At 36.9% G+C, this 26,989-nt stretch overlaps 3 protein-coding genes across 11 annotated transcripts in view; 1 reads left to right on the forward strand and 2 right to left on the reverse strand.

The window, feature by feature from the left end:
• Nucleotides 1-7,188, forward strand: part of mybpc3 (myosin binding protein C3) — a 41,349-nt gene extending 34,161 nt beyond the window's left edge. For 7 of the 9 annotated variants that reach the window (XM_084108875.1, XM_084108878.1, XM_084108881.1 and 4 more), the window contains 4 exons: nt 2,629-2,788; nt 2,950-3,086; nt 3,622-3,808; nt 6,845-7,188. In XM_084108875.1, the coding sequence (XP_083965001.1) occupies nt 2,629-2,788; nt 2,950-3,086; nt 3,622-3,808; nt 6,845-6,873 (513 nt within the window). In that variant the 3' untranslated portion in view covers nt 6,874-7,188. Of the gene's footprint in view, nt 1-2,628; nt 2,789-2,949; nt 3,087-3,621; nt 3,809-5,408; nt 5,460-6,844 lie in introns of all 9 variants that reach the window. The other 2 variants (XM_084108876.1, XM_084108879.1) reach the window with 1 other exon arrangement.
• On the reverse strand, nt 7,096-10,808 carry LOC311079446 (uncharacterized protein). The gene is made up of 2 exons (XM_084108884.1): nt 10,717-10,808; nt 7,096-8,973 (listed from the first exon to the last, which is right to left on the reverse strand). The coding sequence occupies exon 2, from the start codon at nt 8,884-8,886 to the stop codon at nt 8,185-8,187; it is 702 nt and encodes a 233-aa protein (XP_083965010.1). The 5' UTR covers nt 8,887-8,973; nt 10,717-10,808; the 3' UTR covers nt 7,096-8,184.
• A 2,595-nt stretch (nt 10,809-13,403) lies between these two features.
• lin7c (lin-7 homolog C (C. elegans)) lies at nt 13,404-26,989 on the reverse strand. The gene is made up of 5 exons (XM_084108055.1): nt 26,849-26,989; nt 25,694-25,812; nt 19,492-19,563; nt 18,832-19,041; nt 13,404-16,190 (listed from the first exon to the last, which is right to left on the reverse strand). Exons 1-5 carry the CDS (start codon nt 26,883-26,885, stop codon nt 16,023-16,025), a joined length of 606 nt encoding a protein of 201 aa, XP_083964181.1. The 5' UTR covers nt 26,886-26,989; the 3' UTR covers nt 13,404-16,022.

Consider the following 26,989-nt stretch of genomic DNA (forward strand, 5'->3'; position numbering starts at 1 on the left):
ATATAACAATGGCCGGAATGATTTTACAGTGGTATATTCTGACATCTGAGAGCCACGTGACAATGTTTTAGATTAGCATGGATAATAGGTGCCATAGTATAGCCACATACTGTTTGCTGGTGACCATATGACAAAGTGGTTCACAATGAACATGAACATGCAGTGTTTTATGCCCATTTTTATAGTTAAAGTCCCCGTGAACCGGAAGTTGCAAACGACTTTTCTCCAGTGTTATGACGTATTTCCCAGTGAAAAGGAATATTGAACAGAGGGCAGGGTTTTACTCTAGCGCTCCTCCTCTCCATCTCTGCTCATAGCAGACTAACGGTTTGAGGGGAGTGGTTAAGCGTTGCCCAAACCAATTCCTCAAACCTACGTCATCAGAGAAGGTCCTCCAATGCAGAGGGGAGGGGCATTTTCAGATTTTGATTAAAGATTACCATGGTAAAAAAAATTTTTTTTTAATATTTTCTTGCACGGATTAATTGTTCACCACAAGACTAGTAATATGCGCTAACAACGTAAATAGGGTCAATTTTGATTTCATGGGGACTTTAAGCTGAATTTTAAAAGCTTTAAAATGAATAGTTCCTAGTACATTTCTGAATGAACAAACACATAGGCTACAACCAGCACAAAGCAAACATGAAACGTGTACAAACAGTTAAATCCAATGCAACGCCCACCCTGCAATAAATACATAAATATGATTAAAACATAGCCGAAACAAAATAATAAATTTTAAATACACTACTTTTGAAAAGTTTGGGCTCAGTGAGATTTTGTAATGTTTTTGAAATAAGTGTCTTTTGCTCACCAAGAATGCATACATTTGATTAAAGCTACAATATGTATTTTTTTTTCCGCCGCTAGGGGTCGCTAACCTCTTAGAATAACAAATGGCACGATTGCTAATGAGAGACAGATATCAGCGCCACACGCGAGTCCCGCGGATATAAAGGAATAAGTACATTTCATTCAACCGAACTACCCGCAAGTGCAGAATTACTACTCACACTGGTCAGTTTATTTGACGAATTAAACTTGTGAGGTAACGCAGCGCTGTTTCACTTGGTCTACACTATCACACTAAACAGCATTTGAGTGTGTTGAATGTTATTCTATGTGTTAGTTTGTTGGCTGTATGAGACTAGCAGTAAGCTAGATCAACATTAGAATAACATACTGATCATATTCTAACATTTCATCATGTTGAGCTATATAACATTGATTACATTTATATACATTTGCTCAGCTGTCTAATAAAGTACATGCAAGAGCGGTGTCTCTGTCGTGACTCAAAGCGCTGTCAAGTCCAAATTAGTCGCGGACGTGGAGCTCTCGCTGATATTGATCCTCATTTTAGTTCTCCTTTTGTCCCAAAGTCTGCTTGCCATGATCCATAATGTTTGAACGAAACAACAACAGTGTGAGCGTGCCACTAGACGTAACGCAGTTGTCCATGTCTGTCGCCATGGTTACTATGGCAGTACGAGTGGAAACCAGGGATAACGCGGATATTACGTCATTGACAGGCGACAATGACCAGGGACAAGCCATTATTTAAAATTGGAATTTCTCTGAAATTAAAAATCTCTGGGAACTTTTGGGATATTGGAAGTACACAACTGCAGAAAATATGTATTATTATATTATATTACTTTACATTATATTATATTATACGGTAGGGGGTGCTATTACGCATTGCTTACTGAATCTCTTGATCAAAAGACAATATGTGAAGACAAAGCAGAAACAAATGATAGCATATAATGGAAGCAGACGCATTATATAAAATAACGCGATCATCAACATTAAACAGCATCAAAACTGCCTAATGTTACTGAATGAAATGCCGACCCAGGACAAGGTACAGGACTGTGATGCTTTGATGGTGTTGATTGACTCGATCTACTCCATCTATGTTTTGATCATCGTTGTGAATCCGATCTGGATGTAGTCTTTGACAAATACGCATTTTTTTTCTCAGCTTTTTGCTCAAAATGTTGCTTTTTTATGAAACTTACACACATTCAAGTGTTGATTAAAAAGAATGCATGAAGTTTTATTCTAGCTCTGCTTTTTAATTATTCTTGGCTCTGCTTTTTCTTTTGGTATATTGCATGTTCAGATATTCATACAACAAAATATTCATGAACATTTTGTGAAAATTATCAAAAATGCTGGCGCTGGCTGGCAACTTAAAAAAAATGCTGGCGGGGAAAGAGTTAATATGCTGATTTGGTGATCAAGAAACATTTCTCATTAATATCAGTATTGAAAACAGTTGTGCTGCTTAATATTTTTGTGGAAATTTTGATGCATCCATTTGTAACAATACATGCTTTTACTTTAACTATTCATTAATTTAATGCAGCCTTGCTGGATAAAAGTATTAATTTCTATTTTATTTTATTTTTTACTTTTGAACGGTAGTTTAAGTACCTATAAAATGATATATTATTTTATGGATATTTTAATTATTTCCATGAAACAGATATTTTTGTCATAATGTTATGGTCTAGTCAGTTTCAGAGAAGAACAGATAAAGCTTTTAAACAGTAAAGGGTGGTACAATGTGGTACACAATATATGACTACGTTTATGTGTTTTTTCTTTTCTTCGCAGGAATGGTACACTGTGTATGAACAGTATCGTCGCACTAATTGTGTGGTATCAGACCTGATCATGGGGAATGAATATGTGTTTCGTGTGTACGCCATAAACATGGTGGGTCTGAGTCCAGAGCCTTGCCTTTCCAAAGACAGTGCCTACATCCAGAAAACAGGTGACCATTTGTGCCCAGATGCACTAGATTCTCATGTCTGCTCACTAGTATGCAGTGTATATAGCAAGAATACTTCTGCTTGAATTTGGTATTTGAAATCTTTCTAATTCCCATGTAGCTCACCCAGATCTCCTGATAAAATGTTTTGGTTCTCTTTACAGGCATTGTGTATAAGCATCCTTCCTACAAAGAGCATGATTTCTCTGAGGCACCCAAGTTCACACATCCTCTCATGAGTCGCTCAGTTATATCCGGATACAACGCTACACTCAGCTGCTCCGTAAGAGGCATCCCTAAGGTGAGCATGTGGGACCTTACTAGCAATGGTGATGCACTATATAGCCAAAAGTATGAGCAGAAAATATCACACTCATTTGTGCTTGTTTAGCGTTTCATTTCAAACTGAAAGGAATGTAACTGGGCTTTTGCTCTCATTCAGACACAAGAGCATCAGTGAGGTCACTAATGTGCTCTGGCTCACAGTCGGCATTACAATTCATCCCAAAAGTCCTCACTTTGTTCACAAGAATACTGTCATGTAGAAGTGGAAAATGCCCAACCTGTTAAGAGTTCAAATTAGTCTATTTATTTTGACCATGTAGTAGAATTTACAAAAACACCGAATCATGTTACCCTGCTCTTGAAATGTTTGACAGCTTCATTTTGTTTTACACATAATTCTGATAAATATATTAGTATCTTAACCCAGATATTAGCAGGTTCGAAGAAAGAAATAACAATAGATTTGGATAGCTATCTTATCTATCATTATGTTTATGCAAGAAAATTGGAAAGATAATCTGTTTCTACTTACATCTGATTGTTTTGTGCAGCCTAAAATCACATGGTACAAAAACAAGATGGACATTACAAACGAGGCCAAGTATCGTATGTTCAGCAATCAGGGTGTGCTGACCCTGGAGATCCGTAAGCCGTGTCCGTTTGATGGAGGTGTGTACATGTGTAAGGCGGTCAACGCAAGCGGAGAAGACTTAGTAGAATGCAAACTGGAAGTTCGCTGTAAGTACTTGACTCTTGCTCAAGAGCTACTGAGAGATTTACTTAGCATCATTTGGTTGAAGTCTCACTGAAAATTGTCTCATTGTTACATACTGTATATTTTATATCTGATTTGTCTAGTAATTACACTACTGTTTAAATGTTTGTGGTCAGTAAGATTTTTTATGTTTTTGAAAGAAGTATCTTATGCTCACCAATGCTGAATCTATTTATGATAAAAAAATACAGTAATACAGAAATATTGTGACATATTATTACAATTTTAAAGTGACATTAAATACATTAAAAATTTGTTATTTTTAACATTCATCAGTGTTGTATATCTCAGGGCATTCCACTGAAAAAAGTTATGAGATGCTGTGTGTGTGTTCTATCTATCTATTTATCTATCTATCTATCTATCTATCTATCTATCTATCTATCTATCTATCTATCTATCTATCTATCTATCTAATTTATAGTTCAAAAGTTTTAGATTGGTATTTAAAAAAAAAAAAAGTTTTTAAAGGAAGTCTCCTCTGCTCACCAAGGCTGCATTTATGTGATCCAAAATACAGCAAAAACAATAATATTGTGAAATATTTTTACATTTTATTTGAACATATTTTAAAATGTAATCTGTTCCTGTCATGGCAAAGCTGAATTTTCAGCAGTCACATGATCCTTCAGAAATCATTCTAAGCTATCATTCAATTCTAATCATTCAGCAGCAAACTTTCTTTGCTGCTCAAGAAAAATGTCCTATTATTATCAATGTTGATTTTTTTTCAGGATTCTTTAATGAATAGAAAGCTTTTGTAACATTATACAGGTCTTTACTGTAACTTTTGATCAATTTAATGCATCCTCGCTGAATAAAATTAAATTTTTGACCAGTAGTGTATAATGTTAAGAAATATTTCTATTTCAGATAAATGAAAAAAAAAATTACATAACTGTTTTCAACATTGATAATAATAATAAATGTTTATTGAGCAGCAAATCAGCATATTATAATTATTTCTGAAGGATCATGTGACACTGAAGACCAGAGTAATGATTCTATAAATATATTTCACAATATTACTGTTTTTGCTGTATTTTGGATTAAAAAAAAGCAGCCTTGATGAGCAGAAGAGGTTTCTTTAAAAAAAAACAAAAAAAACATTAAAATTCTTACCGATCTAAAACGTTTGAATGGTAGTGTATGTATACGTGAGTGAATGAAACTCGCCTGAATGACCGCTGAACATAAGAGCACAATCTTATGATCAATGAAAGATATATGCTGAGACATGTAGATCAAAATCCATCCATGCTGTATTAACATTTTATTTTTATTTTATAAAATGTTAATACGGAGTCTGCTGTGAGTTAGAAAAAAAAATCCTAGAACGGCAGTTTTACTCAAACAAAATAAAGAAACATGGATGACATGTCCTGGCATAATCCAAATGTTTCATTGTGGTTAATAACTATTGGATTGGACCTAGAGGTGTATCTGAAGGTCCAGAATGGATCTCTTTCTAGTGATCCATGATTCCTGACGTGTGTCACACTTTAATACTTACTCCTTACTTCCTGTTTCCCTTCACATTCCCTACCGCCCTCACTCCCTCAGTGCGTGAGTAAACAGTAAGCTCAGGTTTGCTCTGTGTGAAATGTGTCCAAGGTAAGCATGATGGTGCCCCATGTGTTGCAATCACACCCACACTGCATGCACTTTCTCTTACAAACACTGTCTCAAATCCAGACTGTCTGGGTGCTTCTCAGTACTGACATCGATCGAACTCCGCCATCACAAAGGACATATCTATTCTCTAAAAGCACAGCGAGGAGAGGTAACGCTTGCATCCTATGAAGACGTTTGCTGAAACACATGATACACACATTCATTTTCCTCCTATGATTTCAATCCAAACTTTTCTGTAACTTTGTTTAGAATATATATATATAAAACCACATATAAGCAAGTATTCAGCGTACATACACATATACTGTGTGTTGCTATGATGCCTGTGTCCTTGCGTCTGATCCTTGAATCTTTCCCTTGTATCTTGAGATGGAGGATATTAGACGCGATGTGAAGAAAAGGACACTAGGAAGCACAATTAAAGAAATGAGAAGCACCCTTGGTCTCTGAGCCACCAGATACTGACAGAACTAATATTAGTGTTGCACACACAGTTGAAGTACACCTCTGTTCAAAAGTTTGGTCTCTGTAAGATTTTTTTAATGTTTTTGAAAGAAACTGTTTATGCTCACCAAGGCTGCATTTATTTGATAATACAGTAAACAATAATATTGTCAAATATTATTACAATCTTCAATAACTGTAATGGGAAAGCTGAATTTTCAGCATCATTACTCCAGTCTTCAGTGTCACATGATCCTTCATAAATCATTCTAATATGCTGATTTGGTGTTCAAGAAACATTTATTATTATTATCAGCGTTGTAAACAGTTGTGCTGCTTAATCATTTTGTGAAAACCGTGATACTTTTTTTCAGGATTGGATAAATGGAAAGTTCAAAAGAACATAGTTTGAAACCGAAATCTTTTTTACAATATTTTTTTTTTACTATGTTAACGTCTTTACTGTCACTTTTAAACAATGTATTGTGCCATTACTGAATGAAAATATATATATTTTTATCTTAAAAAAAAAAAAAAATCTTACTGACCCCAAACTATTTCAACAGGTGCACTTATCCATGTTTTTCATCCTGTAATATATAACTTATTGGACATTGAACATTTCCACGGGTTATCTATCTATACGTTTTATACGAGTTACTCATTTCAAATGAACATTAAACTTCTCAACTCACAATGCCCAGTACAGTTGTATATGATCAAAATTAACAAAAATGGGTTCATCCACTTTGAAGATGGAGCTCTGAAATGCATGCAGGTTTGTTGTAGATCACTCAGACGTATAATGAATTATTTTAAACATAATTTAAGGTAACTTTAGGTAATTCTACAGTGGTAGCCTTTTTTTTTATTGTAAATGCAGGATATAATCTAATAATGGTTCTTTTACTTCATTGCAGCTCCAGTCATAAAAGACATCAAGAAATGAGAGAGACGTAATGGGTTGGAGAAACTGTGTCACTATCCTTTTTCTGTCTCCTGAAACTGATCCCTATGACATGTCCGTGATCAAATGACAGAGCAAAGAAATATTTCTGTGGTTTTCTTGTTTTGCTTGTGCTCCCCATTTCTCACTAACATCCCATGGTTTGTGCTTAGGTGTGGTTTTCCTTTCTTTATTGCTTGAGTTAATTTTATTTCACTTCATTTTACTGTATTTAAGATCTCTGCTGTAGGGTCTAGTATTTTCTCTTCCACACTCTGATGGTATATAACGTGCTAAATAAAGCTGAGTTTTCTTGAAGCTTATTGTTATCGTCTGGTTTTCTTTTGAACACATTCGTAATATAATTATATTACTCATTTGCATTTTTTGCTAATTTTCCCGAACACACAGGAAATTTCATTTTTCATTTTTCTTTGAACTATGACATAAATGTGTCAATTAGCAGACACCATCAATTAGCTACCTGAGAAACCAGTCACCCTGGGAGCGGAAGACAGGTGTCTACCGGAAGTTTCCATAGCCTACATCATGGTGACGCACTCTCCTAACTATGAGTGATGGCCCAGCTATCAAATGCATTCTTCATGCACATGGTCAGTATGTCCCACAGTCCATCTGGAAGCGTCAACTCAGTGGTATTATCCTGAGAGCAGATAGATACCATGGCTGGCCTGCATGGCTTTGTTCTGGAATTTTCTCCAGTGGCAATTTTGAGAGGATGAAATGTTTGAAATGAGTCCCAGACATGCCATGATGGCCGAGGTGTCAAAATGACTGCATGGCCTGTTCCATATTGAAGTTAAGCAGCTGTGTCTCTGTCCTTGTGCACACACTACACAGGTATTTCTTTCATTGTTTACAACTGCTTTTATTACTGGACAAAATATTACAAACTGTATTTGCAATAACAATATTATTTGTTATTATTTTTAGATTTAATTAAACGTTACATGTCCCGCTGATAGAAATATGTTCTACGAACGTTTTGCTAACGTTCACATTAAGTTTAAGTAGATTAAAAAATAAATAAATAATTCATTGGTTATGTGACCATTCCATTTTATAATTTTCTAATATTATGGACGTTTTATTGTAACGAGTAGGCCTAACATAAAAAAAAATGTAAGACGAACGTCTTGAAATGCCTCCTTGTTTATTTATTTATTAGTTTGTTTGTTTTTGTTTTGTCAGTTTCCACAAATCCCTTCACTCAATTTGGATGTTCTCTTTTATTCTGGACGGCAAGGGCAGTGACTGTAACATCGAGCGTATTTTGCAGTATTAAACACGTATTTATACCGATTTCATCAGGCTCCGAAAATTCTTCAAAAAGAACATAAATAATGGCCTTCTCAGCTGCCATAGTTGCAACTCCAGAGCGGACACCAACGACTCCGGCACGGACACCACCGTCTCTGGAATGAACACCACCATCTCCGGCACAGACACCAACGTCTCTGGAATGAACACCACCATCTCCGGCACAGACACCAACGTCTCTGGCACGGACACCAACGTCTCTGGCATAGCTCCGGCACGGACACCGCTGCCTCCGGAACGGACACCGTTGTCTCTGGCACGGACACCACCGTCTCCGGAACGGACACCAAAGTCTCCGGCACGGACACCACCGTCTCCAGCACGGACACCACCGTCTCCGGAACGGACACCAAAGTCTCCGACACGGACACCATCGTCTCCGGAACGGACACCAAAGTCTCCGACACGGACACCATCGCGTCCGGAGCGGACACCAACGACTCCGGCACGGACACCACCGTCTCTGGAATGAACACCACCCTCTCCGGCACGGACACCAAAGTCTCCGACACGGACACCATCGTCTCCGTAACGGACACCACCGTCTCCGACACGGACACCAACGTCTCCGGCATGGACACCACCCACCGTCTCCGGCACGGACACCAACATCTCCGGAACGGACACCAACGACTCCGGCACGGACACCAACGTCTCATGCACGGACACTGACATCTCCGGAACGGACACCGACGTCTCTGGCACGGACACCCACGTCTCCGGCACGGACACCACCGTCTTCGGCCTGGACACCTGGATTTTCTTGAATTATGAAAATCAAAGTATTTATATAAAAAATTAATATTGTTACTAGTAGCAATTCAATTGTTGATATCAAAATAGACATTTCAACTAGTGACAATTGAATTCTTGATATCGAAAAATAAAGGATTTACTAGTAAGAATTGTATTTCTGATAGACTTGTAGTCAAGACCGCCTAAACCGAGACCAAGACATTACCAAGACCAGAGGGTATCGAGACCAAGACAAGACCAAGACCAAGACAGACCAAGTCGAGACCAAGACCGAGACCAAGTCGAGACCGGAGGGGAAAAAAACAGACTAGTGTTGAAGCTAAGCAATAACTTGTATGAATTCAAGAACAGCATAGGGTTCAGCCGCAGTTTACATTCAATACATATTAGATGGTATTACTTCAACTACACAGCCAGAACAATACAGAGACAGACCATGTCATGTGTGTGACTGTGAGCTCACTGTAAATGTTTTTGCAGACTGGGTGAGATCAACTATGTGTAGCAATTGCATGACGGCACTATTAGAGGATTGAGACTCCCTTAACTTTTGTGTACTGTTGAGGACTGACATGACTGGTACTGACTGGTTCATCTGACAAAACATCAAACACCTCCAACACCATCTTGCTCCTCCAACAACTGTCTAAAGAATGAGAAATATGTAACCAATTGAAATTATAATTAATGTGTAGATGAAAACGTATAACATCAAATTAAAGATACACAATTATAAACTTGGATTAGGCCTAATGTTTAGTCAACACAACGGAGATATGCAGATGATATTTAAAAGACCATTTATTTAGTCTAACACCAGCAACACAACATACACACACACACACACACACACACACAAATATCAAAGACACAAATTCATCTAAGCAAATGCCTGCCTATCTCTGCCGATTTCGGAGTCTCAGACTCCAAATGAACCCATTCTGCAACTTTTAAATACTTAATTACATTTTTAAAAACGAAATTATAGGCTTAAGTGCGGGATCCGAAAGTTGGTCGTTTTGTCGCTATGGTAACACACACACACACCGTTGGCGGTACGCTCAAAGTCATCTGTCAGTTGTGTAGTTGTGCAGTTACCCAAAATGAATGACTCCTGAATAAAGTTAAAACCCATCATGTTACTGATATGTGTTTTTTAAACCAAGTGATCAAAGTGCTCGTTGCCGCTGCGATCAGTGGCCGCGGATACAGTGTTTTCTCGTGTGGCTCGCGCACACGCCGCACTGTCAGCACTCGGACGCGCGCTTCAATCCGTTCCGTTGCGGATAATAATGTTGCATTATCGAACGTTGTGTCGTCGTGGATATTGTAGTATTGTATTGCTAAATCCCCCGACCACTATGTTGGTCTGAGACAGCGAGACCTAGACAAGACCGAGAGGTCCGAGACCAAGACAAGACCAAGACCAAAGACCGTCAAGGCCGTGACAAGACCGAGACCACGTAAAAGTGAGACATACATCACTAATTTCTGATATGTGAAATTGCAATTTCAACTAGTAGCCTAAGAAATCAATTGTTGACATCAACAATTGAATTTGAATGGCAGCCTATGGTGACATTTCACTAGTGAACAGGGGTTAAAGTGGGCTGGAACGCCGGTTCACGCATGCAGATAAATTTAAAAAAAATAGATTCATTAATATCAATGATAGCGCGATGGTAAAATTGTTACGTGTACACGTTTTGAGTCCTTCCGCATCAAATCAAAACGTAATATCACAAATACCTTCACAAACACGCTTCCCGACGTTATGTTATCAGTCACGGTTCTCCTGTCTGATTTGAATGCATCTACGCCGGTTCACGCATGCAGACAAGTCCTTCCTCCCCTCCCCGCTGAACGCCAGCGATTAATACGTGAGATGCACTCACGCTGGCTGAGCGCGGTAAAGTTAGCTTTGGGTTCGATATGCGCCGACATTTCTTTTCCCTTGACACTGTTCTATTGGGTCGGTAGTCTTACAAAGATATCAATAGCAGGATTAGTTTTAACATTATGTAACCATTGACAAGAAATATTCATTCAAAATCACCTACGTGCGTTATAGCTATTTATACCTGATAATGCTTTGACACGTTTCCACAGCACATGATATCTAAGGGAACGTCTGCCAATTACACCAACTGCGGTAAACAGCCTGTAATTTGTATTATTTAAAATTACTTTTAACATTTAAAAACAGACGTTTTCAAATTCCAAAGCTTGTAGAAGGTTCCTATTGGCAATACTGACTTAGGCTACAGCTTCCCCTGGTAGCCTTGAGTAAATTAACTTGTCTAAGAAAATGGTATACGGTAATGTGGCCTGGTGTGGTTACAGTGCCAGGGCTGAATTTTTCTCCCAGTCCGCCCCTGACAGTTGCTGTTCTAGCTAGAGCAAGTGGATGTTGCAGTGGAGTTAAAAGTCAAAGGTGAAGTAGGCTAATGTCAAATTGACATAATTGTGGATGTGATTTATTTCTGTTATAGTTGTCTTCAGCCATTTTTATGTTTGTGGTGTTCGGCAATTTTAACATAGTATAATCATCATATCAGTGAGTGTAGATGTAGATGGACCAAAATAGCAAATAAGTATTGTGATACTTGGTGCCACAGTGACACTCTTGTCCCAAAAAGTATTGCTATATCACGATACTCAATATGTAGTCCCACGGTGAGTCATTTTTCCCTGTTGCACCTACACAAAATTTGAGGGTTCCCCCACCTGCCAAAATCCACTTTAACCAATATATATATATGAAGAGTTCAGATGCAAAAGCCTCTAAGTGCCATCTAAAATTTTCGATCATTTTTATCAAGCTTGTATATTTAAGTTCAGTAATTTCACTTAAATGACAATTAATAGGTCATTTTCATTGCCATTTAAGTGAAATTACTGAACTTAAATATACAAGCTTGATAAAAATTATCATTTTAGAAGAAAATTTCAGATGGCACTTAGAGGCTTTTGCATCTGAACTCTTCATATATATTCTTTTATTTCTATCCCCCAAAAAATAAAATAAAAATTCTATGTTTATTTAATGTTACAAAAGCTCTCTATTTCAGATAAATGCTGTTCTTTTGAACTTTCTATTCATCAAATAATCCTGAAATAAAAATGTAATTAACTGTTTTCAACATTGATAATAATATCATCAATGATTTCTGAAGAATCATGACACTGACGACTGGAGTAATGATGCTGAGAATGATGCTTTGATCACAGGAATAAATTACACTTTACTATACATTCACATAGAAAACCGCTGCTTTAAATTGTAATAATATTTCACAATATTGCTGTTCAATTGTAATAATATTTCACAATATTGCTGTTTGTTTTTGTATTTTTAATAAAATAAATGCAGCCTTGGTGAGGAGAAGAGTCTTTTTTTAAAAAACATAAAAAAATCTTACCGATCCAAAACTTTTGACTGGTAGAATATATAATCTAGGTTTTCTTTTACTACCCTTGGCTTCAGTGGAGCCACGTGACTTCAGCACGGATGTTCGCGACTGGAAAACAGTCCGAGGAAATGCAGAGCTGGCAATGCTTGAATGACAGTCACAGATCCATACATTAATAAAGTCAGCAGGCCTATTCTTTCTTCATTACCACAGTTCAAAACTCTCTACACCTTGTCAGAAGAGGGATTGTTTTTATATTACGTGTTATTAATCAGTAGGTCTTTTCGGTGACGTGCAGGCCCCGTCTTAACGTTGCAACCTGAGATAGACGGAACACGGTCGATGACAATATTGACAAGAAACTAAATTGGGCTGACTAATCCCTCGAGAGTGTTTATAGGTCTGTGACGGTGTGACATCGCTTTACGACACAAGACTCATCTAGGCTTGTTGTGATCGAGGTCTTGAATACATTATTAATTTATTTATACATAAAAGTATGTAAACTCATCCCCAATCTTTAAGGTGTTTATAGTGAAATTTGATTGTATATAAAAAAAGAAGAAGTAATTAACATGTTTAAAATGTTATGATGTCATTTTCGGATCCCCTGTTACCACTCAATGCCACACATGGTTTTGTAATATTGTATGCTAGGTTTGTTACTTAATGTTGTGATTCCATGTTGTTTGCTCTTTTTAACATTTGTTTTCTGTTACTGAGGGATTATATAACATTACAATCATTTATCAGTGTTTTAAAACAATTAAATTGCAATTATTTATTCTGATCAAGATTTTCAGTGCTAAAAGAGCCCGAGACCAGAGAAGAGTTATAACAAGTGTTGTCCTGCAGCGCCCTCTAGTGTTTAGGTAAATGCGTACTAGTCTGGCTAAACGATGCAACTGTACTGTTGCCTGGGAATTCAATTACTACACTTATTTTGGTTTTGTTTTTCTAAAGAAAAGAAAACTATATATCTTTCTCTTTCACACATGCAAAGTAAAAAGCAAGCACACAAAATATTTAAACCCACAGTATATTTAAACTCTATCCTCAAAAATCACTTTTTGATCAGTCTTTATACATCCACATTAATGTAACACAATACAGCAAGACAGAACTGTCAAATAATACATTAAAACAACAGATACTTAAAAACAGTCTAAAAACTAGCTGACCAGACACTGAAAGAGCTCCCAAAAAGGATGCAAGTTTGGTCTTGTTACTTGAGTCACAGGGAGAACGTGGCCAAGACAAATCAATACAAAACATTCCTGGAAAAAAAATCTAGAGAGAAAAATCACTTTATCAAAATGGGTAAAATATAAAAAGAAAATGGTTATAAAAATAGTTAGTCAGCCCCCTGTGGAAAAACCCAAGTATAATGGGGAGTGAGTAACCTGTTAGAGATGATGACAGGAATAGGATGTCTTATTATTGCTCTTGTGAAACATGATGCTTTAAAATTCATGATATTGTAGAAAGAACCAACCTGAGCACATATTACACCAAAGAAAGAAAGGGATCACTTGATTCTTGATGCTTCTTTTTTGTCAATAACACAAATGATTCCTTCATGCAAGACATCAGACCTCCCTTTTATCTCTCACCCCCAAAACACCTACGTATCTCACAGCTCAGGGTGAGTCATGGGCCTCTATAATTAGACACGTTAAATATTTTATGAGAGACTGAGAAAAATAGATTGTTTTTTTCCAAGCTTGTCAGACACTGAAAATACCTGCATTTGAGGTTAAAAATACATCAAACGTGTTGCATTTTTTAAACGTGAAAACGAGTACAAAGAGAAAGTGCAGTGTGAAACTACTTTTAAAACATGAATCTTGACAAATCAGGATTTAACAAAAAACATGTCAATTAAATCCTTAAAATTTGGCTACATGAACAAGTAGAACTGAAGCTTAAGTAGTGAATGTAACGGGACTGCTTCTTTAGCCACTGAGGTATCTGGAGAAGACCTGATAAAACTTAAACATCTCAGCTCCAGATCTGCATCTCTTTCCCCATAAAGTCTGACATTAATATGGGTGAATGAATTACTGACTTTTCAGAAAAACAACTGATCAGGTAAAAAAAAAAAAACAACAACAAAAAAAAAGACAGCACCAATTGACAATCAATTTCACTTGAGCTTCATTTAGACATGCCTCCATGGTGAATAAGGTTGACATTCTTTAACATTCATTTATGCATTCATTGCTGTTTTGCTACCTCATGATATGCTAATATAACCATTTAAGTGAATTAATTCTGAAACATGATGCAGGTGTTATAATATTGTTATAATCAGAATGTACTGGGCGTAACATATGGACCCACAGCCGACTGAAAGGCAAGTGCCACATTAACATTCAGAAAGCGTTATGAAACAACAGAAGATAAAACAAAACCATAAAACAACAATCTCTCACTACAGTTTTAACTTAGTGTTTCTGCTTTTAAATTAAAATCTTAAATTCTACAAATAAAAACTGGAATGAGAGCTAGTGACTGCTTCATTGTGTTTCTGCATATGCTACGAAAATGTTTTATTTTTAAGTAATTTTCTGGTTATCTAACACCCAAACAGTGCCACGAGCATCCCCTCTGAGTTGTTGTTTGCTTGAACAATTTGTAAACGCTCCATTCACATATTTTCAATCAAAAGCAGACTGTTTAAATGAGTCTAAACAGACCCAAACGGTTATTTCTTCTCTATTTTTGTTGATAAAAATGGATTTGCTTACTCAATAGAGCTGATATATTAATAACTGCATTTTCACAGCATTTTTTCCTTCATTTAAAAAAAAAAAAGAAAAAAAAAGTGTCAGCTCGACATGTACTGTAAACATGAGGAGTCCATCGGTTTGGGTCAGCAAGTGGGATCGGCTTGGCATTTTTTGTACTGGAGTATATTCACAGCTGACATTTTGTGTTTGAAGCATATAGCAATTCTGATAGGATGCTCATGTCACCACTCTGCCATTTAACTCTCCAGAGATTCAAAATAAGATTTTAACATTAAAACTTTTAAAAGGAACTTTTCCTTCTTCTGTGGCAAACAATACACCATAAACCCTTTTTGAAAGAAAAAAACCCCCTGCTCTTTCGAGATCATGAAACTTTTACACAATTTAGCATTTTAACAAGGTGGTAGTGTTGTGTTTGGACCATAAAACAACCTACGATGGGACATACAGGGCTGCGGACATTTTTTTTTTTTTTTTTTACATCTCGAGGCACTTTTTTGACATTTTCATTCAGATGACCTCAGGATTTGAACATTGCAATGGTCCCCTTGCATATCTGACTAATCAACATCTCAAATGACAGTACATTCTTAGTAATGCACCGATAGTGCATGTATGTGATGTCTACGTGACAACATCCAGAGCCCATATAGTAGTGTTCATGCTATGAGAAAGAAGTGTGTGAAAAGACTGTTAAAAAACTGTTCAGGAGGTGAGGAATTAGAAAATTTCACAAAAAGGAGTGCCAAACATGTGGCTAATCCCTGGCTGCAGAAAGGGGGTGAGTGAGTGTGATCGAGGAAGACAGATGGCAGAGGAATTAAAGACAATGACAGAGAGAGAGCGAGAGAGATGGGAGGGGCGGGTTGGGGGACACAGGCGAGACGCCCTACTGGGGGAAATTGTTCTGTTGCCGGCGTTTGGCAGACCTCAACTTTTCAAAGCGCGACTCCATCTCTTCCAGGACCTTAGGGGTGTACCGTACCACCAGCTTCACTGTCCCCTGAGCAGCCTTCAACAGCTCCACAGCTTTCTCATGGTGCTCTCCTTCTACACTCTGAAAGACATGCACTTTAAAAGTTCAATCCCAGTCAGACAAAATAAATAATTCATCTTTATGAAATGTCATGTAAATGCTTAAAATAGCACCAGTCAGTTTTTTTTTTTTTTTGTTGCAAAAAGTTCAAGATAATGCGATTATAGCTCGACTTCATCCAGAAAGTATATGGATTAATCAGACTTCAATTTGGCAAAGCTCGATCATTCCCATGCATGTAAACATACTTTGTGAGGCATTTCAAATAATATAAACCATCACAAATTATGCAATGAATCTATTGTTAAAGTCACACAATGTAACTTTTCACCGCTAGAGGTCGCTTGCTTGATGACGCCTTGATTTCGGGGAATCATGGGAGTTGTTGTCTTCACCTCTACACCCAGTGGAGAATACGATGGACTCGGGCAGAAATCATATTCATTGACCGCTAATGTATTAAAGATTTATTAACGTTACAAAAACCGTTGGAGAGGAATGAGGCCGCTGGAACGATTGGTAATGAGAGACAAGCTCGACACACAGCTCGAGTCGGGAGCAGTGGAGCTTTTATAATGTTACTCTGTGCGTTCGCTCGGCAGCTACTGTGAGACACTTGTTGCACACTGCAGTGAGCTAGATCGATAATAGGCATGGTAAAACTGGTACTCGCGGTAAATCAAGAAAACAAGATTTAAACAAAAAGACTAACTGTGTTGAGCTGTGTAACAATGATTTGTTTTCTGTCAATGGAATGTATCCAAACAGTTGCACAATTGTCTAATAAAACACATAATATATTAAAGCGTCTTTGGTGTTTCCATGGTTTCCACAAAATAAAAACGGAAATCGAGGGTAACGCGGGTATGATGTCATTGATAGGCGATGCATGGACCCGGTCTGCGTCCTGTTTAAAACAGCTAATTTCTCTGGATTTAAACATTCGGGATAATGTAAGTACACAAATCAACAAAATATATAACGTTGTTCTAGTGGTTTTTGGATATTTTAATCGAAAAATCGTACATAGTGTGGCTTTAAACAGACTTATTAAAAAATATAGCTGCAAGCAGCAATTACCGGGGCCAAGCAGAATAAGATGACAAGACATGCCAACATTGCTGAAAGTGTCAGACCAACTGCAACAATGAGCAATTAAAAACATTTAAAGAGGATTTTAGGCGAAATGGCTGAAAAATCATATAAACAGTAATAAAAAATATGATTTAATTGATTATCACTTTCGACCAATAGGTGGCACAGTTAAAAAACTGATGTGATGTGGTCAGAGTGAAGTGACAATTACACATACAAAGTTTGGCGTCTATATGTCAAGGCATTGCAGAGATAAAGCCTGAATAGTGCTTTTGGCATCATGCCTAAATTTTGCTGCTGCGCTATATACGAAAACGGTTTTGTCTATCGACACGAAATCCATAACTTTTAGCCGGCACAGTCTGGAGATGATACAATTCGATTTTGGTGAAAATCAGACAAACGGTCTAGGAGGAGTTCGAAAAAGTAGGTTTAGAATGAAAATCAAGATGGTGGACAGGAAGTTCGGCCAAATAAGGTAAACTTGGTATCTATCTTCTCGGCGTGACCCAAGGAATCTATTAAGACCAGTGGTATTACAATAGGCAGATCTACTCAAAAGTTATTAGCCTTTTTGGAAATTTTGTTATAACTTTTGACCACTAGGTGGTGCTGGTTTGAAACTTCTCAGGCTCATTCAGGGCATCGTGCTGATGCCCCATACCAAGTTTCGTAACAATGCGTTCATGCGATCCGAAAATACAGCGTTTTAGCACAAAATTCTAAATGGCCGCCAGCAAAAATGGCCAATATGGTAAAGTCGACTTGGCATGTTGCCCTGAATCTAAAGAGACCAATTTTATGATTTTTGGACAAACTGTTCAAAAGCTATAAACTAAAATAGCCTTTTTTCATATCTCCGGACCAGTAGGTGGCGCTGCGCCGAAACGCAGCATGTAGCCTCAGGTCATGTTTATGATGACATGTACCAAGTTTGGTCTGAATCCGATAAAGCGTTGTGGAGATGCAGCCTTACGTCTGTTTTCGCAAGCGCTACGTAAAAATTGTTCGTGGGTTTTTCGAAAACGGTTTGACGAATCAACTTGAATTCCATAACTTTTTGTCGTCATGGTCTGGAGATGATCTGGTTCAATGTGAAAATCGGAGCAACGGCCTAGGAGAAGTTCGAAAAAGTAGGTTTTTCGAAAAATTCAAAATGGCAGAATCTTGGACAGAATCCCTAGTCTTGAGCTAGGGAATCAGAGGGGAAAATCATTTTGTTTCTAGCCCTTGTGGTTCAAAAGTTATTAGCATAAACATGAGTGTAACTTTGGACAGCTGGTGGCGCTAGAGGGATTGTTTTTAAGACACCAAATTTGCTATGGTGACAGATTGGACTGTCCTCTATCAGTGTGCCAAATTTCATAACTTTCCCGCAAGCGGTTCTATGGGCTGCCATAGACTCCCAGTCGGAAGAAAAAGAAAAAGAAGAAGAAGAAGAAGAAGAAGAAGAACACTAACGATTACAATAGGTGCCTCCGCACCTTCGGTGCTTGGCCCCTAATTACAACATATAAAGCGTTATTGTGGATCATGTGGGTGTGCAAGGCATTAGCTATGTACATACCACTCCATTAACGGAAAGCAGCTGGTCTCCTCTCTTTAGCCCGCCGTGCCGATCAGCGATGCCTCCAGGAATGATACGGGAGATGTAGATGGGTGAGTTTTGTTCCTTCCCACCCATGATGTTAAACCCCAGTCCCTCCTCTGTTTTTGGGAGCTCCACCACACGGGGGTGAGAATGACCCTCACTGGCTGCAAATGCAGCAACTGTAGCCTGGGAACAAAGCGAAGATGGCCGTAAATCAACCACTTATGAGTACCATTAATTTATTGTCTTGTGCAAATTTAACATACACAAACATTTTATATATACAACAAATAATAATCTATATATATAGAAAACACATTAAATCATAATAATAGTTCACATTATTACTGTTTTTGGCTTGGTGAGTTGTTTCAAAAACATTTTTCAAAAGTTCCCCAAATTTTTCAATGGTAGTGAATAAATAAATACATTATTTATTCATTATATAATAAAAAACTGCAAATGGCTACATGCCACAAATAAGTTGCTCATATATTTTTAGGCCATCAGTGTGGTGTTAAAGAAGGCATTACAACCAAGCCAATCAGATAATGAGATTGTCTGTCAATGTGTGGATTTAATGTGAGTTACAAAAAAACTTTTGTCCATTCGATTAGGAGGTATTCAGCGTCTTACCTTTGCTGTTGCATTCGCCCTCACCTCTGGGCTGCTATTTATGTCCACTGTCTCATACACATGCTCATATACCTGAAAATAACAGAACAAAAAATGCCAATACAGTATTGAATAGAACCTCTACGGTCGTCCTCTGATAAACTATCCAGGTAAACAAACACAGATGGTAAATGGTAAATGGTAAATGGACTGCATTTATATAGCGCTTTCACAGACCCAATGGCCACCAAAGCGCTTTACAATATTGCCTCACATTCACCCATTCACTCACTCATTCATACACCGATGTACAATTTGAGCCAGATTTCCAGAACCTGAGGCAGTTTCCCAGATCCTTCTCAGTTTAGTTACAAACTAAATTACTTGTGAATCGTAACTCACCCTTAAAAAGCAGTTTAAATGAATCACATTAGTCTGTATCAGATCTTCAGTGGACAGCCACCATTAACAGAGCAACTGTGTATTAGACCGGGTGTAATCGGTGACTGGAAAGCCACACCATTAAGAAGCTACAGTATCAAATCAATCTCTTTACATGGCTTGCCTCTTGATGCTTTAGCACGTTAAACCTCTATTCCATCTTCCATTCGGGGCCGCTGTTATAAGTCCACCCACATACCTCAGCATTCAACTGCGAGTCATGCGAGTTTATCTGAGAATCAAGCAAGCATTCAGAGGTTCAGTGCAAAGTGTAAATGTTTAAGAGACGAAGCTGTTGAGTTACTAATCAGCCACTTTACACATCAATCACAAATTGTACAGCACATAACTCAAGCACCATCACATGCAACAACCTAAATAAGCATTTCTGGAGAAAACAAAACATGCAAAACAGACCGTTTTATTAAAGGTCTGGGTTTATTAAAACTGTGTAGGCACTGTGTGGATAAGTGAAGTTAAACTTTCCAGGAGTTTCAGTGAACTAATGATGCATTTTCAAGACTTACACACTCAACAGGGAGGAGAAAAAAAAACTGCTGAGACTATAAAACGTGCTAGAACTCATTTTATAAAACTACATTTAGGTGCTTGAACTATAATACAGACTATAATAATTTACAATTTTTTTTCTAGTAATAAAAAATTTGTCATCCACATTATATTAGTAATTGGCCAATAGTTTTTTTGCATTAAATAGTGATGCACCGATATGAACATTTTGGCTGAGTGATACCGATAACCGATATATTGTTTATATATTGTTGTATATATATAATTTGAGAGCCTGATTACAAAAACAAAAGTCTCAACTAGGGCTGCACAATTAATCGAATTTATAATCGCGATTACGATTATGGATGCCACGATTACGTAATCGTTCAAAGCCGCGATTACAAAAAAAAAATCCACTCTGCGTGCATTTAGAGCATGTTATGAGAGGCAAATCACAACTACTTCAGAAAACCCAGCACAATAGGAAGGAACTACCAGGCAGCGACGTATGTGTACGCTGAAATAAAAAGTCTTTCACCTCAGAAAAACGGACGTTCCTGTCATGTCAGCCGTTATAGGCTACTGTGCTCGTAGCGTACACTCTTCAATTGCACGCGCAAATGCGGCGGCGCGCGCTGTGTATAAAGTGCAAAGGAAACTACGAGCATGCAACGTTGTTACGTTGTAAATTGGTAAGTCACAAAAGTAAAATACCAATAAATCACGTTACTGGTACGCCGTGTGTTAGCTGAGAAGGATTTGCATGCAGGGATGATTTTCATTCTATTCACCAGGAGCAGTTTCCATGTTTCATTAACAGTTCTTGTTAGTATTGTGTATCACCATGGTAACTGTCGTTTTAATATTAACCCACTGATCTATATAATGACATTCTATATAGGCTAGATCAGTGTATCAGGGCTGCCAACTCTCACGCATTGAGCGTGAGACTCACGCAATTGACACTTTTCACACGCTCTCACGCCACACATCCATTTTCTCACGCACAGAAAAATTGTGGAGCAAAGAGGTACTTTTAATATTAAACTAATTCTCAGCTCTTAGATTCCGTCAATTTTATTACGAAATTCAGACAAAAATACTGATTTGGCGCTTGTAAATGTGACGTGACAGATCGCGTGAACCGATCATCTGTTACTTTTTTATTTAAAGATGCAGTACAACTTACCGAAAGTATACATAATATCGACCAATTAGTGTTTTTCAACCACAGAAAGAGGTCAGTATAACAGCAGGAGAACAATTATGTCACATAACGTTACATTTACCTCAGGAAAGCCATTTAATGACCATAGCATGTTAATTGAATAGAAAAAATAGCTAGAGAGGAGATTTTGCTGAGCACTATATTACACATTTATTATATTTTGATTATTACATTAAATAATTGTTATTATAACAAAAACTGCATTATATTTAATTTAATTTGTTATTTTTAACCTTTAATAATACCAGCAGATTGGGCCCTCTATGTTTACAGCATTAGGTGAGATTTTTTTTTCAAATTTAAAATAAACATGTATCCAAATTAGTCAATATTGAATCAAAATCGGAATCAAATCACAAGAATGGAATTTAAAAATCTTGAAATTTTTGTCAAGCAATAATAAAAACTGTATCCTACAGTCATTGTACAATGTAAACATTGTAACATGTTGTCACTAAACTTCATAAAATTCTATTTAGTTTACCAAATGTTTTGACAATCACAAATACACTTATTGTGATGCAATATTTGTTTTTTAAAAAAAAACTCCACTCCAAGCTAAACTCAAAAGTTGGCAGCCCTGGTGTATTAACCCCAAAATGCCACTTTATTTTCACTTAGTGTTATTTTTTATATTTTAAATGACTTTGGTGGCTCATACCAACATTGTATTAACAAAAGCTAGTTTGGGACTGCTATTTAATAGCTTTAGCATAGGCCTAATGTTTATTTCTTAGTAGTCTTTACTATTAGTCATATTCTTACAATTTATGTGTATGTTAAGTAAAGGGGGACAGTGTGTGTTCACAATTTTTAAGTAAACATGTATATGCCTATATATATATTCAATGTAAATTGTGATAATCGTAATTAATAATCGCAATTACAATTTCAAGGGAATAATCGACAATTATGATTTTTGTCATAATCGTGCAGCCCTAGTCTCAACATTAAAAACCATGTCCCAAACACACAATTATAATAATGATCCCATTATCATTTTATATAGTCTATATGACAGAATTATTGACCTATATGTTACACTTGACTGAGTTTTCCTTTTTGAAGTGATTTCAATCATATTTCAAGCAATTCACAACTATCATGGTGAACAGTGCACATCTGAAGCGTCTTAGCTGAAGGAAATAATAAATGATTTATCGGCTTTGATATATCTGCCAAATTTCCTTATGGGGCCGATAACGATAAAATTGAAAATGAACATATTGGTCGATACCGATATGGTGGCTGATACATATCGTGCATCCCTAACATTAAATTGATCAAAAGTGATAGTAATGATACAAAAGATTTGTATTTTAAATAAATGCTGAATGTTCTATTCAACACCAACAATAAGCAATGATTCTTGAGCAGTAAATCAGCATATTAGAATGATTTCTGAAGAATAATGTGACACTGAAGACTGGAGTAAGAGTGCTGAAAATTCAGCTTTGCATCACAGGAAAAAAATATATTTTAAAATATATTCAAGTAGAAAACAGCTATTTTAAATTGTAATAATATTTCACAATATTAAGTTTTTTTTACTGTATTTCTGATAAAATGCATATAAAATGCAGCCTTGGTGAACATAAGTGACTTCTTTGAAAAACATTAACAAATCCTTTAGATTACCTTAGCTTACTTAAAACGAAGCATTAAAAACAGTACTTTAAATTTCATGTTTGGCAAACCTCAAAATGAGTATCCATTTTTAATATTGTCCATTATAATATTAAGCCTATACTCACATATTTAAAACAAATATTTTTACTTGATTTAGAAATCATTAGAAGAATGGAATTTTAACATTTGACATTCATCAGTTACCAGGCGTAACATGAAAATAATTATTGTCTTATCTGTGCATCACTACAAATAAATAAACAGTTGCTTTATGACAATGAAATTACTTTGTCGTAACTGAACAAACTTAAACATACCCATACTAAAATCACTCTTACACTGCTGCTGAAAACTGAAAATACAGTTTATAAATGGGCAAAATCATTTAAGATGAGTGCCTGCCTTGACTTGTAGACAGTATTAGGAGTATGATGATCCTTATTAACTGATTTTCATAGAGCCTCTTCAAATCTTTTCACAAATCTTTGCTTCAGAAACCCCTGCTTTATTCTAGGCTCTCACGCAAGGCTGGAACAGCATCTCTGCTGCGAGCATCACTTGTGCTGAGACTTCAGAGTCTTCAGTGAGCACGACAGATGACCAAGCAGCAGGGAGGAGACCAGTCAAGTGCCAACAGTCTTAGATTCACTACATGGGCAACAGAACACTAGTTTTATGCCCAGTCTGAAACAGACAAATGGATGGATGTTATTTGCGGACATCAGAATCAATATCCAGTCCTTCTGCACAACAATAACTAACTACCCATGTACTACACCAATGAGCACTTTGTCATAAGTGATGAGAGCATTTTCAGTCATAAGCCGTGTACTTGGCTGGGAAAAAAGGGGTTGGTGATGAGGATGAAACAACTTCCGTTAAAAAAAGGGAAAAGGAATCACCCTAATTCACAACATTCATACGCACATGAATTTCATCACTCTCAGCAAACATATGACTCTTTCTAAAGTCGCACTCTCCTCAAAACTATTTCAAACACAATAAAGACCCAGATTACAGACCTCATCAGCCGGCTGTTCATATATGCATATCTGAGTTGTAACAGAGAAACCATGTAGCTCAAGCTATAACCGATTTCCTTACTCGTATATGATGAAATCCATAAAATTTCATCTTAACGTGATTAGAAGGCCACCCAAAGTATGTGATTTTGGGTATGTGTGGTTTCAGTTGCTTCTACATTTTTTTCATAAATTTAAACTAAATCTCAGTACAAAAGGTGAAACAGGATTTGTTATGAAAATGTTTGTACGCAGATTTCACAGACAAATTTGTGTGTACAAATTTGCGTGCACTAAGTGAATGAGTCTCATTAGTGTGACAAGTTAAAAAGTCAAGTCTTGCTGTCCCAACTGTAAATAAAGCAAAATCCCACAGTATATCAAAATTAACTGTTTTGAAGTAAATAAAATAAGTAAAGATAAGTTATTGTGTCTTCGTGAGAAATCACTGCATCACTTCTGAATATCACTATTCAAATCTCTAATAAATCAAACACAGTGTTGTAAAGGACAACCAAAATCATCATGGGCAACCAAATGGCCTAGAATTTAAATTAATCGATGACCGATTGACTGTCGATAATAATTGAATCGATAAAACTTAACCATGGTCGATAAAGCAAGGTCCATCATGAGAGTGCGTAGTTTTAAGGTGCGTGCGGCTCATGTGCAAAACACATGACAATCGATTACTATGGACTACGACCGAAAACAGGATGTAAATACAGGTATGTGCGCTGGCTGAAATAACATCATTTTTATTCATATCTTTCACATCTACTACAGTCAGATTCACCCGTGTTCACTCTGAAGGAATTACTCACATTGGCTGTGCACTTGTAATGACACATCAAGGATGTTAAGTGGCTAAAAGCAGGTTTAAAACTTGCCCCATTTAAGTCAACAGGGTGCAAATTTTAAAAAGAGGATAACATGGTGTAGGCAACACCGATTTTTGTCGTTGTTCTCTGTATTGACAGCACTCCAAATTTACAAAAAAATGAGCTCAATGTTAAAATTGACCGGAGTTCTCCTTTAAGTGATGGTCATATTCCCTCTACTCACCGTAAATCCAAGCTTCTAAGCTTTTAAACAACACCTATTTTGTGTTGGTTAAAAAAGTGGTTGGTAAGTAACATAATAACCTACCCGCTTTGGATTTAAGAGGTTAATGTTAATGATTAATTGATCAATTGATCATTAATTTAGACATATCCATTATGAGAATTTATGTAAACTGACATCCCTAGTTTGATCATGAGACAGATTTGCTAGGGTCAGAAACAAAAACTTCTATACAGATGAATGAAGCAAAACAGTCATGGGCTATAAGATTACATAAGGATTTGAATTTCATTTGAATGCATGAATGTGATGCTGGCACACTTACCTCCCGTACGGCATTGCAGAACTCGCTCTGCAAAACCCTCTGCAGTGCCTGCAGCTTCTGGGGAGGCACTTCCCCTGTTCTCAGGAGCTTGTCCAGCAGCTCAATAGCACGAGATATGTCTGTAGAAGAACATATGCAAAACAGTGAGGGCAAGACCAAGACCATGGATAATCATATGCATCATGCCATCTGGAGATGTTGTTTGGCTAAACAACTATGCCTAATAAATAACAATAAACGCTTTAAAAGTTAATATTTCAGGACTGGAGGACATTGAAATTTTCTTTCCATAAAATCAAATTACAACTGTTCGCCCTGATATGTTATGTTTTGTTTGTTTGTTTGTTTATTTATTTATTTATTTATTTATTTATTTTTATTATTATTATTATTATTATTATTATATGCGTGTTTCGCATGGACTGCGATCAAATTTCTCTACAGCTAACAAGAAATATCCTTTGTTAATCAATCTGAAAAATAATATAACTTCTGGGTGGAAGAGATCTTTAAATACTCTGTATAGTTCTCAGATTCAGCCACAGAACTAACACAAGTCAACTAATGCACCAACTAACTTTGTAAGGGCATATACAGATACAAATATCAAAATAACAATAGACCTCTGATTATCATCATTAAATCAGCGCTTTTGCTAATCTACTAGCCAACGTTCACTCTTCACAAAATAAAGCCCCATAAACTGTCAGTTGGACAACAAATAAGATGATGTCTTTAAGCATTTCCCTGAAATACTGTACTAAACCACCAGAAACAATTAAATACTGTACACTGATGTCTAATACTATTACTAAACACTGACCTGGCATGACCATGCTAACAGTGCTGCTCACAAAAGATTACTGCCTCTGACAGCTAGCCTCGTGTTTTGCTTTCATTGAACGTAAACATGCGCTTTAACGACAGAAAAAGATGTTCATACTTCACATTTTATACGTTTTCGTATACGTCGCGGTGTTTATTGAATATTATGAATGAGTTGATACAATGAATGGGAGCTAACGTTAGCTCGCTGTCGTCCACTGCACTAATCCATTTCATGAAGTGACAGCGGGATGTTAAGAGCAAAAAGCGTGATTTACACAACCTCCTGAGCATTACATTCAACAGAAAGTGTTTCAGCGTGCGGCTTACCTCTTTCCAGACGTACAGGTTCTCCTAAAGAGGCCATTTTAGCCCTGGTTATTGAGTTTGCGTTTGGCGAAATCTCCAGACTCACGTCTCCGCTGCTGTGTTTGTTGCTGTTAGCTAGCTAGCTAACGTTAGCTGCTCAGC

Source organism: Abramis brama (genome assembly GCF_963993115.1).
Source record: "Abramis brama genome assembly, chromosome: 3".
Lineage (NCBI taxonomy): Eukaryota > Metazoa > Chordata > Actinopteri > Cypriniformes > Leuciscidae > Abramis > Abramis brama.